This window comes from Pipistrellus hanaki (genome assembly GCF_964339955.1).
Source record: "Pipistrellus hanaki genome assembly, chromosome: 5".
NCBI classification, from domain to species: domain Eukaryota; kingdom Metazoa; phylum Chordata; class Mammalia; order Chiroptera; family Vespertilionidae; genus Pipistrellus; species Pipistrellus hanaki.
In genome coordinates, this window is record NC_140507.1 from 74,410,187 (window position 1) to 74,424,083 (window position 13,897).

At 47.2% G+C, this 13,897-nt stretch overlaps 1 protein-coding gene, 1 long non-coding RNA gene and 1 pseudogene across 3 annotated transcripts in view; 2 read left to right on the top strand and 1 right to left on the bottom strand.

Moving 5' to 3' along the window:
* The window catches only part of LOC311623502, a 199,471-nt gene that overhangs the window by 129,233 nt on the left and 56,341 nt on the right, over window positions 1-13,897 (top strand). The gene's annotated exons all lie outside the window — the stretch shown is intronic.
* On the top strand, window positions 217-1,407 carry LOC311622580 (migration and invasion-inhibitory protein-like; annotated as a pseudogene). Its single transcript has one exon. The product of its transcript is annotated as a migration and invasion-inhibitory protein-like (transcript).
* CD70 (CD70 molecule) lies at window positions 5,672-9,598 on the bottom strand. Its single transcript, XM_084883455.1, has 3 exons — window positions 9,394-9,598; window positions 8,713-8,755; window positions 5,672-6,389 (listed from the first exon to the last, which is right to left on the bottom strand). The coding sequence occupies exons 1-3, from the start codon at window positions 9,550-9,552 to the stop codon at window positions 6,001-6,003; spliced, it is 591 nt and encodes a 196-aa protein (XP_084739581.1). The 5' UTR covers window positions 9,553-9,598; the 3' UTR covers window positions 5,672-6,000.

Consider the following 13,897-nt stretch of genomic DNA (forward strand, 5'->3'; position numbering starts at 1 on the left):
AGGGCTCGGTTGAAGGCTGAGCATGTGCCCCCGCAGGGTTTGGGCCAGAGAAGGGAAAGATGAATTTTACTGAAAGGAAACAGGAAGAATGGACAGGAGAGAGGAAGACATTCTTCAGGAGCCTGGTAGCAGAGCAGGGTCTGGAACTCAGCCCTGAGGGCACTCTATAGCCAGGAGTCAGCGACATCCGACCTGGGCTACAGGAAGCCAGACGATATGCCTGGGATGGTGGAGACCAAGGACCTGGTATAGCTGTGGCAGCTCAACCTGGAGCTTCTGAGGCAGCTGTGGGTTGGGCAGGATGTCATGCAGTGGTGGGTAGCCAAGGCAGCCTCAGAGATGCCTTTAATGGCCCAGTGAATCTCTTCCCCATGGGATGCCAACCAAGGTGACTCCTGCGACATGTCCTCTCCTGGCAGTGCCAGCTCAGGAGTGATCTCACTCCTACCTGTTAAGGAGCCCCTGTGCCCACTGAGGCCCTGCCTGGCACTGTTGCTGGCCACCTCAGACTCGAATGACTCAGAGCAATCAGCAGAGCTGGAGGCACAGGCCCCGAGGTCCATCCGAGATCAACAAAGAAAGCTGCCCAAGCTAAGAGTGACCTTCAACAAGGGAGTCCCCAGTGTCTGAGAGGAGCTGGTGCCTCAGACCCTACCTGGGCTATGATTGGATTGCAGGGTCTCTGGACAACAGCTCGCCCATCAGCTAGCCCGAGGCCTTCTTCTGGAAGCTGCAGGAGTTCTGGAAACCTACAAGGAGGTGTGTATTCACAGTTAGCCTGAACCCCAGATCCCAGGCAGGCGGGAGAGCGACAGTGCCCGGGAAGACCACGAATGTGTGTACTGTTACCATGTCAACCGGCATCTGTTCCTGGTGTCTTAGGGCTCTGGCACCCCATGCTGCCTATGCAGGACACCCCGAGACCAGCGGGGCCCCAAGACACTGGCAGACCCAGCACAGGTCCAGGCGAGCATCCCCACCGCTACTGCGTCCACAGGCAGAAGAGCTTCGAGGCCTCTGACACACTGGCCCTGCCCTGGCACTGTCTGCTGGGCTAAGATATTCTCCCTCCAAAATCAAAGGAAAGCTCCGGTCCTCAGAGCCTGGACCTCTGGTTCTATGTCACCTCTGAGGCCCAGCACCAGAAGTTGTTGGCTGCCCTTCTCACCTAGCCCAGTCAGTGTGGGTCCTGTACCCTACCCCTATCTGGTCAGAACCCCAGGTGCCCAAGCCCCACCAGTGTATCCTGGTAGAAGACCTGAGACTGGCCACTTGGAGGACAGTGCTCCTGCCATTGCCTCTAGCCTCTTCCCTCTGGCAGGGGTGCCCATGAGAGGGGAGCCTTGCCCTAGGTGGGGCTGGTGGGTAAGCTCAAGCCTGTCTCCTTCCTGGACTCAGAAGGGCTGACGGGTGGGAGGTAAGGGCATTCTGTTTGGTGTGCTTGGAAATAAAGCCCAGTGCTGTCTGAACCTTCAGGAAAAAAAAGGAAAAAAAAAAAAAAGAAAAAAAAGAAAAGAAAAAGTCCTTTATATATGCTGTTTTAGTCAAATAAACTTGACAACCTTCCCAGGTTTTGAATTTTTTTTTAAAGTATTTTAAATATATATTTTATTGATTTTTTACAGAGAGGAAGGGAGAGAGATAGAGAGCTAGAAACGTCGATGAGAGAGAAACATCGACCAGCTGCCTCTTGCACACCCCCTACCAGGGATGTGCCCGCAGCCAACGTACATGCCCCTGACCGGAATCGAACCTGGGACCCTTCAGTCCGCAAACCAACGCTCTACCACTGAACCAAACCGGTTTTGGCCCAGGTTTTGAATTTTAAGAAACTTTTCTTGACAGAGAATTGGCTTTAAGTCATTCTAATAGGCCTAGTTTGCCCTACAGAAACATTGCAATCACTGGGATCACTCTCTGCATCAGACCAGTGTTTGTTCCTCTTCTGCGGAGGGAAATTTACACAGCAGTGCAGAAGATCTCCTCAGTAAGTGTGATCATCCAGCAGATACATGTGGTCACGCACATGTGAGCACAAACAATACAGGAGGCCTCTTTGGTAAGCATGATTAGTCTCACAGGCACTTACATATGGTCACGCTTATGGGCACACAGCAGTAGAGTCTTAAATCAGACAGGATCATCCTGGTAAGCACATGTAGCAGGCAATCTTCATCTTGTCCTACACAGCAGACATCTTAGGAGGGCCCAGACAAGATGGCACTGGCTGCTTCCTGTTCGTTTTGCCTTTTCAGATGGGGTACTCCTCATTTACCACCAAGATCAGCATCCCCCTCTCTCTCCCTAGATTGTATCCTGAGGAACTGGGATTCATTGGATCCACAAACCCTGAAGAGAAAGTGCGTGATCTTCTTTTGTACTCAAGCTTTGCCGCAATATAAGCTTGCAGAAACAGAGACATGGTCCCTAATCTTGCCAGTAAATCTTTTCTGTATGAAGGAAGGGAAGTGGTCTGAGGTTTCGTATGTTCAGGCCTTCTTTGCCTTAAGAGACAATCAGAAATTGTGTCAGCAGCACAAAATCAATCCCTGTTTTCCAGGCAGCATTGACCAGAGAGTCAGAAATCCCTAAGGAATTGACAGGGCTTAGTGGCCCACCAAATGCATTTGGGCTATCTTGTCCTCCTTATCCAGGACCACTGGCAGGACCAGTCCCACCTAGGCCCAAGGGGACTTGGTCATCCAGGTCCCCGGCTATCCTTTGCCCTCTGCAGGCAGTGTCAGGGGGGGGAATTCGGAACTAGCTTGGTCCAGGTATTGTTTTCCCTACAGGACTTATGACAAACTAAGATAGATTTAGGAAAGTTTTTCAGATGACCTTGACAAGTGCATAGATGTTTTTCAGGGACTGAAATAAACCTTTGATAGATCAATGAAGGATGTAATGCTTCTTTTGAGTCAACACTCTCAGAATTAGAGAAGTGGTCATTCCTAGTAGATACAACTCAGCAGTTTGGGGATGAATATATCTTAGCAAATGCCAGTGGGGTCCCCCATGATCAGATTGATCACTACCCTATTGTCCAGAAAGACCTTAAATGGCTTGCTGATGAGCTAGCAGATTAGAATAGAAAACATTTCCAGGTTTGTGAGATTCAAGACTTAATGAGGTGCCCCTCCAAGATCTTGAACGACTCTAAATTGTCAACTACAGACTAAGGGGAGGATGATAATCCCTTGGTCTTCATGGACAGACTCAAGGAGGCTCTGACAAAATGCACTTCTATGTACCCAGACTCTTTTAAGAGTCAACTTATTTTATTATTATTTTTTTTCATTAAAAAAATATATTTTATTGATTTTTTTACAGAGGAAGGGAGAGGGATAGAAAGTTAGAAACATCGATGAAAGAGAAACATCAATCAGCTGCTGGGGATGTGCCTGTAACCAAGGTACATGCCCTTAACTGGAATCGAACCTGGGACCTTTCAGTCCACAGGCCAATGCTCCATCCACTGAGTCAAACCAGTTAGGGCAATATTTTGCTTTTCTTAAATACAATTGCTTTTTACTCAGTTTAAGGTTAATATTACTTGATTATTAGAACTGGAATCTAAAGAAGACCCCCAAATCATTCTGAGGCTGCTGAGCAAACAGGTGCTGGTACATACAGAGAGAATCGAGCCTACCCAAAACATCCTTCAGTCCATGACAATAATGACCCCTTAATTTGCCTTGTAAGTAATTTTGCCAGAATCCCAAATGCCAATGCATGCCTAAACTTTACTGTAGGTTCCTCTTATAAGTTTAGAGAACTAAATCCACATATCTCCGTCTTTTGCTTCAATTTAACCCAACATTGAAATGAGAAACCAAGACCCATCTCAAATATATATATAGTGAGCAGCCAACATAAATCAGACCATTTGGACCATTTTCTGACTCTCTGTCAGACCCACATTTCTGGGTAATCTTTTGATATGAAGTAATACAGTGTTTGAGCCTTGGCTGAATATTAATACTTAGGAGGGAGCCCTATATTCATCGCCTGGCTACTCTTTTAATCCTTTTTTTTTTTTTTTTTTTTTTGACTTTAGAGAGAGAGGTTAGAAACATTGATGAAAGAGAGAGAACTCCCTGGAAAAACATGATTCTATCTCCGATCCCCTGGGAAGGGCATTCCCCCTTCCTGTGCTAATGAACATATGCACAGAAATCTCTCTTTGACATTAGGAGACATTTCTGATTCCAGTGCCCAAGCAATGGCTGCTCAATAGAGATCACTCGATTTTTTAGCCAAAATGTGTCTAGACAGCAGAATAGCTTTTATTCTTATTCAAGGAGGTGTATGCAAACACTACTTGTTGCCTTAAAAAATATATTTTTTATTGATTTCAGATAGGAATGAAGAGGGAGAGAGAGATAGAAACATCAATGATGAGAGAGAATCATGGATAGGCTGTCTCCTGCATGGCCTCCACTGAGGACTGAGCCTGCAACACAGGCATGTGCCGCAACATGGAATTGAACCATGACCTTCTGGTTCATAGGTCGACACTCATCCACTGAGCCACACCAGATGGGCATATTGCTTTTCATTTTATTTTGCATAATCATTTTTAAAACTTTACTTATTACATTTGAGTCTCTGCAGACATGATACAAAAATAGGGTGGCTTTAGCCAGTTTGGCTCAATGGATAGAGTGTCGGCCTGCGACCCAGGTTTGATTCCAGTCAAGGGCACATACTTACGTACCTCACTTGCAGGTTCCTCCCCAGCCCAGGCCATGATTGGGGCGTGTGCAGGAGGCAACCAATCGATGTGTTTCTCTTGCTTCGGTGTTTCTGTGTTTCCCTCTTTCTTTCCCTCTCTCTCTAAAAACAAACAAACAAACAAATAAATTAATTAAAAAAAAGTAAAAAAATTTAAATAGAAAAAGTATTCTCTGGTGAGGATTAAAAACAATTTAAAAAAATAGAGTGATGATAGCCCAGTGCTTCAAGATGACTTTCGATGCTTACACTTAGTCAAAATACAAATGTAAACTAGAAAATGCCTGTGAGCCCCTTTTTCTACCTTCCTTGTTGCTCCAATGTGGCCTCTATGGTTGCCAATCACCCCCTGCCCTCTCTTTGTGGGGCATGATTCTTGGGAAAGGTCCTTCCTGGCTCTTAGGGACATGGAAAGGAAGAAAAGCACGTGACAAGTAGATAAATAAATAACCAGACACTGCTCAGGGATGTTTTCAAAGAAAGCTCTTGATATGAAGGGGGAAATGTGACAAAACCATCTATTTCAATTTGCAGAGCAGGAAGAAAGAAATTCATTCATAGTTTATACAAAACAAAACAAAACAAAAACAAAACAAAAACCCCAACTGCCACCTGCCAGTCAATGAAAAGTGGCTGCTCTTATTCTGAACCATGCTCCACGCCCCCCCCCCCCCCCCCCCCCCCCCCCCCGCTCCCAAACAACCGTTAGAACATAAACCAATAGAATAATACTGATGTTGGGCAAGCCCAAAACCGATAGAATGCTTCCTGTGTTAGTTTCAGCCTATATTTGAGCCAGAGAGTTCAGATGATGTCTTTCGAAAGAAAGCCGAAACGTGTCTGGGCTTGCCCCGAGAAGGGTGGGGTACCATGTGTTTGTGTAATGAAGAGGCCTTCCGGTATAGAGTTAGTGCTAAGGAGAGAAAGAACCATGCAGCCACGTATATAGTTTTATTATAAATCATATTTAATAGTGTATTAAACAATAAACGGAAAAAAAAAACCCCAGAGTGTTAGGTACCCGAAGATGGAGTGCAGGAAGCCAGGCTGGTGAGGGACTATGAATTGATTCAGGCGTCCCCACACCAGGGGGCTGAGCCCGAATGGCTCCAGCACCCCGTGATGGGAGTCTGATGATTTTAAAGGACTTCTTCCTGCCTACCCGGAGGGGAGAAAAAAAATGTAGTCACCACAAGTGAAATGTAGTGAGGTGACTAAAAAGCTCGTTCCTCATCTCCCAAAAATCTGAGGGAGGAGGTATAGCAGTCAGGGGTGCACCCACTGAACCCCAAAAAAGGTCTCATCCAAATTTTGGGATGGCAGCAGCGGCAGAGTGAGGTTGGTGCAGAGAATGTCCCCATGGGCCAGGTAGGTCAGGCGCTGGGAGGAGACAGTGCAGCCGAGATGGAAGTTGAGGCGAAGCAGGCTAATGCTGCGCCCCGCTGGGGAGCAGATGCCCACCGCCAGGGTGGCCCTGCGGGGCACAGTGTTCTTCACGGAGGAGGAGCAGTTGGTTAGTGTCACCTGGATGTGCAGCCTGTAGATGCCATCACGCTGGACACGCAGCTGCCCGTGGTCCAGCTGTGGCCCATGCAGGAAGGAGCGGCCCAGGGCTGGGTCCCCCTGCCAGTGCAGCTGGGGGTCCTGCCGCAGTCCTGGAGGCAGAGGGTTGGGGGTGGAAGGATGGCAGTTTAGGGAAAATGAGGGCTGTGGACAGGATGTCCAAAATTTTTTATGTTGACACCTAATTCTCAAGGTTATGATTTTAGGAGGTGGGGCCTTTGGGAGTGATTAGGTCATGAGGGTACAGCCTTCCTGAATGGGCCCTTATTGATGGATGAGTGGATTAAATATCACACACACACGCACACACACACACACACACACACACACACAGAAATATTATGCCCTAAAACAGAAGGAAATCCTGTCATTTGAGGCAACAGGGATGGACCTTGAAGGCATTATGCTAATTAAAACGAGCTAGACAGAGAAAAACAAATATCATACAACCTCACTTATACATGGAATCTAAAAATAAACAAATAGACAAAAACACAATGAACTCATAAACTGGTGGTTGCCAGAGGTGGGAGTGCAAAATGAGGGAAGGTAGTTAAAAGATACAAACTTCCAATTATAAAAATGTCCTGGGGATCTTATTACAGCATGGCAACTATGTACATATACTATATAATAAAAGCTTAATATGCTAAGTGTCTGGTCATCCGTTCAACCAATCAAATTGTAATATGCTAAGGCCACACAACTGCATGCTATGATGTGCACTGACCACCAGGAGGCAGACACTCTAACTGGTAGGTTAGCTTGCTGCTGGGGTCCAGCTGATTGGGACTGAGCAAGACTGGCCAGACATGCCCTGGAGCTCTCCCTTGGGCCCTCCCTGGCTGGTCAACCTCCCAAGTCCCTCTCTGGCCCCAATCATACACCAGTGGCATTCCTCAGCCCGGCCTCCACCCTCTCGCAATCCAGGACCCCTCAGGTGATATCAGAGAGCTGGTTTCCGCCTGATCCCACAGACCAGGCTGAGGGACCCCACTGGTGCATGAATTTGTGCACCGGGCCTCCAGTTTTTATATAGCAATACTGTATTGTATATTTAAAAATTGCTAAATTTGGCTCAGTGGATAGAGTATTGGCCTGTGGACTGAAGGGTCCCAGGTTTGATCCCCGTCAAGAGCATGTACCTTGGTTGAGGGCACATTCCCAATTGGGGGAGAGGGGTGCGGGAGGGAGCTGATTGATGTTTCTCTCTCATCCATGTTTCTAGCTTTCCATCCCTCTCCCTTCCTCTCTGTAAAAAAAATCATTAAAATATATTTTAAAATAAATGCTAAGAGAGTAGATCTTAAAAGTTCTCATCACAAGAAAAATAATTGGTAACTATGTGAGGTGATGGATATTAACTAGACTTAGTGTGGTGATCATATCACAACATATACAAATACTAACTGCCTGGTGCACAAAATTTGTGCATGAGGGGATGGTGTCCCTCAGCTCAGCTTGCACCCTCTCCAATCTGGGACCCCTGTCGCAAGCTGGGACTGCTGGCTCCCAATTGCTCAACTGCCTGCCTGCCTGATTGCTCCTAACCACTCTGTCTACTGGCCTGCGGGCTCCCAACTTCACCTCTGCGGGCCTGCTAACCCCTCCCCTATCCCACCTCCACTGGTCTGATAACCCACAACTGCCATCCCATCCTAATCTGATCACCCACAACTTCCCTCCCCTCTTGGCCCCTAACTGCTTCTACCTTGGCCTCCCTCCCCCCCCCCCCCCCCCCCACCCCATGGCTTTGTCCAGAAGAATTTCCGGAATGTCTCTCAGTCTAATTAGCATATTACCCTTTTATTTGTACACCCGGAACTAATATGTTACATGTCAATGATATCCGATTTAGATGGAGAAGAGACCCGAGTCTACCAGGTGAGGGAGGGCACGGCTAATGAAACGTAAATGTGTGGTGTGCTCTTATTATAGCCTGTGGACAGCAAATGGCCTGACCGAAAAGGAAAAGGGGTTCCTGCACCACAGAATGGAATGAATACAGCCCTCAAGACGCTGGGGACGGCAGGAGGAGGGTTAAGAGAGAAAGCATACACCCAGGATCACACTGCCCTGTCTCTTTCTCTTTCATTCTTTCTTTCTCGTTCTCATTCTTTTTCCTCCTCTCCCTTTCTACTTCTTATTTCTCTCTCCTCTATTTTCTTTCTTTCCCTTTCTCTTGGTCTGGTTCTTTCTTTTCTTTCTTTCTTTCTTTCTTTCTTTCTTTCTTTCTTTCTTTCTTTCTTTCTTTCTCCGTTCTTTCCTTTGTTTTCTCCTCCCTCTCTCTCCCTCCTTCCTTCTTCTCTCTCCCTTTCTCAAATTCTCTTTCTCTCTCTTACACACACACACACACGCACACACACACACACACACACACACACTCACACAGAGACACACTCACACTTTATTTACCCTGTTCACTTGTGTGATTCAGCTGGAGCTCAGCTACGTCCCACTGGAAGAAAAGAGAAAACGGGGCAATCAGAGCCCCTCTTTGCACTGCTCTTTCCCCTTTACCTCAAGGGGCTGACTTGTGAATTTTATAAAAGCACGCACACAACCCCATAAAGAGGAAGTATGTGAGAATCATCCTGGAGCATAAGAAACAAACCTTCAAGAACTTGAGTTTCCTGGACATGATGCGAGAGGGGGGTGGGATGCGTAGCTACCCCTCTCCACTGCAGAGCCCCCTGCCCACCCCAGAGGCTATCCCTATAGTGGGCATGCTGGGCTCTTAGGTGAACAGGTGGGGTTCCTCCTGTCCTTGCCTGCCCCCCACCCTAACCATCCCTTCCAGCTTTGTGAAGCCCCCAGCAGCCTCTGAGTCAGCCTGCTGGGGGAACACCAAAGCCAGTCATTCATTGTCTGCAACAGGTCTCATGTACCTTTCCCAGATGCACTCAACCACCGTGGGATCCCCACACGGGATTCACCTTCTTGTAGGCAGGAGCCCAGACCCGTGGGCAGCCTCTGATTCTCTTCCGGGTTGCCCATCTGCCCTCCACACCCTGCCAAGCCATGCCGGGGGCCACCCGGATGTCCCCAAGCGGTCCAGCAAATTCACTGGTGTGAATCTTTTTCGTTCTCGATTACCTCAGATGGCTGGAGCAGGTGCTGCTGCGGCCGGTCCAGGCAGTAGAGCACGAAGAACACCAGAACAAGGAGAAACAGCGGCAAAGACAGCAGCGAAGCCACCCGCAGAACAGGCCCCATGAGGTGGCACAGCCGGCGGGCACAACCTTCCTCCGCCATCTCCGTGGTGGGCTTCTGCTTGGGTGGTGCCTTGCTCTAGGGGAAATGAATTTTAGCACTGGAAGCTCAGAGGGCCGGACCTGCCACTACTTACCAATGCCTCTCGCCACGCCCCTCTGGGGGAATCCCCAGCCAAGGGGCAGGACTTAAGTTCTCCCAGTGCAGGAACTCCCCGCTTCTGAAGCTCCCTTGGACCAGGGAGTTGCCTGTTTTCCGTCTTCCCTTGCTCACTCTCCATGCTTACCTTCCATTCACTCACTCACTCACTCACTCACTCACTCACTCACTCACTCAGCACACCTCCTCTGGAGTATCTACTATAGACCAGATTCTGTGCTGGGCACTGGGGCACAGCAAGCACCCAGATAGTGGGGGGTTGAGCCATGTGTTCCTCTCCATCTTCCCGGCCTTTCTGGCACATAGTGGGGCCACACCTGATGGGACCATATGGCTCACCTGCCCAATAGGAAGAGAGTAGGAGATGAATTGTCCCTTCCTGTCTTGATCTTACAAACACCCCACATGGCCCTTCAGTTCTCTCTTCCCCTTGGTCCTTGGAGTCCACCTGTTCTTGTTAATCCTCACCAGAGGATATATATTGAAAAAAAATATTTTTTATTGATTTCAGAGAGGAAGGGAGAGTGTGAGAGAGAGATAGAAACATCAATGATGAGAGAGAATCATTGATTGGCTGTCTCCTGCACACCCCCTACTAGGGATATGCCCTGACCGGGAATCGAACTTCCTGGTTTATAGGTTGATGCTCAAACCCTGAGCCACGCTGGCTGGGCATTAAGGATATTTTTTTTCTATTAATTTTTATAGAGAGTGGAAAGGAGGAAGGGAAAGAGGGAGGGAGAGAGGGAATGTGTGTGTGTGTGTGTGTGTGTGTGTGTGTGTGTGTGTGTGAGAGAGACAGAGAGAGAGAGAGAGAGAGAGAGAGAGAGAGAGAGAGAGGGAGAGAGAGAGAAGTATTGATGTGGGAGAGACACATTATTGCCTCCCAAATGCGCTGCAAATGGAACCTGCAACCCAGCCACATGCCTGTGACTAGGAATTGAACCTTTGGTGCATGGGCCAACATTCTAACCATGGAGCAACACTGGTCAGGGCAAGTCAACCTGTTTTTGATGGCTGTAGTGTGTTGAATAGTGCCTGCCTCTTCTAATTTGTATCTCTCCAGAACCTTGGTGTGTGATTTCATTTGGCAATGGGGTCTTTGCAGGTGTAATTAGGTCATAATGTGTTGGAAGCTGCCCATTGCCTTCACTAGCAGAAAGAGGTGGACAAGGAACCTGGAAGGCTGGTCAACCTTGAGGCTCTTGGCAAGGGTCCGAGCCATAAACCCACTGTCTAGTTGAGACAAAGGTAGCTGAAGTAACTTTCACCTTTTAGTCTTATGTAAATCCTTGCTGATGGGCTATCATCAAGTTATTATTGGAATTGCTTGTCTAAGGGCTATAGTGGATCCCAAACCTGAATAAAAGGGATCGCAAGGCCAAAGCAAAGTGGAGTCCTTTCCTGGGCTTCTGCCTGGCCCCCAATTCACAAATTAAAATTTTCTTGTCTAGTCTCTTTCATTTGTGTGTGGCCTCCTCCAGAGCCTGAACCCTGAACCATGTGTGCGGCACTCACAATAATGCATTAGGGTGGGTCCTAAATCCAATGACTGATGTCTTTATAGGAAAAGTAGAGGATACACTAAGACAGAGGCAGATGGCCATGTGACATCAGGCAGAGATTGGAGAGATGCATCTACAAGTTGAGGAATGCCAAGGATTGCCTCTGCCAACAGAAGCTAAAAATAGAGCCATGATCAGACAAGACTGACTTCCTTAAGATTTACCAATACATAACTTAAAAAGTAAGCCACGAAGAGGTGACTAGTATCCCTTAGATACACAAAACAAATGTGGGCAGCCAGGTTATAAAAAGCAATGCAAATGCATTGGAACACAGTCTCATTCTTATTCAGAGAATTGGAAAGAGCATTCGAGGTTGGGATTTGAAATGGATACATTTGGAGGTACAGTTTGGGGAAATGAATTGATACCAAAATATACATCTCCTTCCACCCAGCAATTTTACCTCAAGTTTATTTTGTCAGTGCACTTGCATGTTGTCACAAACACAGATGTCACAACATAAAAATTCAGTGTGGTGTAATCTGTAATAATAAAGACGGAAACCCCCCCCCCACCCACTCCCCCTCAATCATTTGTTAGTAAAGATGAAAGCTCTGGCCAAACACCTAGCAGGTGTCTCCTTTTATGACACATTTGATAATAACCACAGCCTGGGTTTTTCCCCCCAGTCTTGTATGATAGGGTCAATGACCCTGGGTGGCTCCATCGATCAATAGTTCCCTACACTGTGTATTTCTGTGAAGGGTGGGGGTTCTGAAAAACCAGCGCTGCAGAGAAGGGATGACGTGACCTTTTCTCTCCCTGGTCAACAACATCCCTTCACTGTCCCTTCACCACTTCTGAGGAGTCAGGGATGCCTGGGGACAGTACAGGGGAGGGGACCGAGAGGAGAAGCCCTGGGGAGCTATCTGAACACAGGAGGTAAGATCACTTTCCTCTTGAAGAGTTTATTTTTAGCTCCCCTTTGCTCTGCCCAAGGGCCACTCAGAACCATTCACACCCACTCATGATCCTGAGAAGTGAGAATAGCTCTAAGGTGCCAACCTGGTGCTCCTTCACTTCTCCTTTGTTGTGGATATTCCCACTGGCCAGAGAGCTATGCCCCTTGGTGTTCTTTTTTGCAGGGTTCTGAACCGGAAGGAGACAAAGGCCCCTTCTCTATAGCCCCTCTCCCTTAACTAATGTCATGCCTCCCACTTCTTGGATTTCAGCCGGGAGAGGGGGCATCTGGACACCCTATTTTAGCACCGTTTTCCCCTAACCCATCTCTATCTCCTCTCTAGGACTGGAAGAATTTGGATTTTCCCCATTTTTCCAGGGTAAGGGCTTATATGACTTAAAGGCTGAAAGATTAGATTCTAAAACCAGCCAACCTAGCAGGGTGAGGTGAGTGACACTCAGGTGCAAAAGCAAGGGGGCACCCCAAAACAGTGATCAAGTAAAATAATATTCTAGGGTAATATTTTTATTTATTTATTTATTTATTCTCACCCAAGGATATTTTTTTCCCATTGATTTTTAGGGAGAGTAGAAGAGAGAGGGAAAGACAGAGAGAAACATTGATGTGAGAGAAATATTGATTGGTTGCCACCTGCAGGAGCCCTGACCAGAGACCGGGCCAGGGAGGAGCCTGAAACCAAGGTAAGTGCTCCTAAATGGAATCAAACCCAGGACCCTTTGGTCCACAGGCCAGTGTTCTATCCACTGAGCCAAACCACCCAAGGCTAGTGTAATATTTAAAAAAGCTGATAAATTATTGCCCCAAAATGTGCAGGATGAACAAAATATCAAAATGGTTTTTATGGGGGTTCTCTCTCTCTCTCTCTCTCTCTCTCTCTCTCTCTCTCTCTCTCTCTCTTTAACTATTTTTTTTCTTGTGATAAGAATATTAAAGATCTACTGTCTTAGAAACTTTCAAATATACAATACAGTTGTGAGATTCTCCCTCCCCCCAACTGGTGGGCGGAGTTATGATATTACTGGCATCTGTCACAGAGACAGCCCCAAGACATTGAACCACCAATCAGCACATGCCAAAGTGCCCTGGAGCCCACCCCTTCCTGTTCCACCCTGGGTCCAACCCTCTCCTGTCCCTCCTCTTAAAAAGACCCCCAGACCAGCCACGTGTTGCTTCTCTCCATTGCCATCTATGGAGGCAGCCCGCTTGGATCCTTTCTTCCCTCCCCACTCCTTCAATTCTGATTTCTCTACCTCCGTAATGAGTCCTGCTCATTACTGGGGAATAAACTTTAACATGTCTTGGTGGTCTCTGACTTCAGTTTCCTGCGCCTCAAACCTTACAACAGTGTTATCAACTACTGTCACCATGCTGTGCATTATCTCCCATGATTTATTTATTTTATAGCTGGAGGTTTGTACCTTTTGACCATCTTGACCCAAAATGTTTAAAGAATTGATATGACCTTGCACTTGCATTGGTTACATCACTTTCTTTAACCTAATCCTGAACCTGGAGCCTAAATTTGAATTCTGGCTCCATCACTTACTAGATGTATGACCTCAGTTCCCTGGAGGTAATAATGTTAATTATCTCAGAATTGCTATACAAATTAAGAGTTAATATTCAGCCTTGTCCAGTGTGGTTCAGTAGTTAGAGCACCAGCTTGTGCATCAAAGGATTTTGGGTTTGATTCCTGGTTAAGGGCATATATGTGGGTTGCAGGTTCAATTCCCAGTTC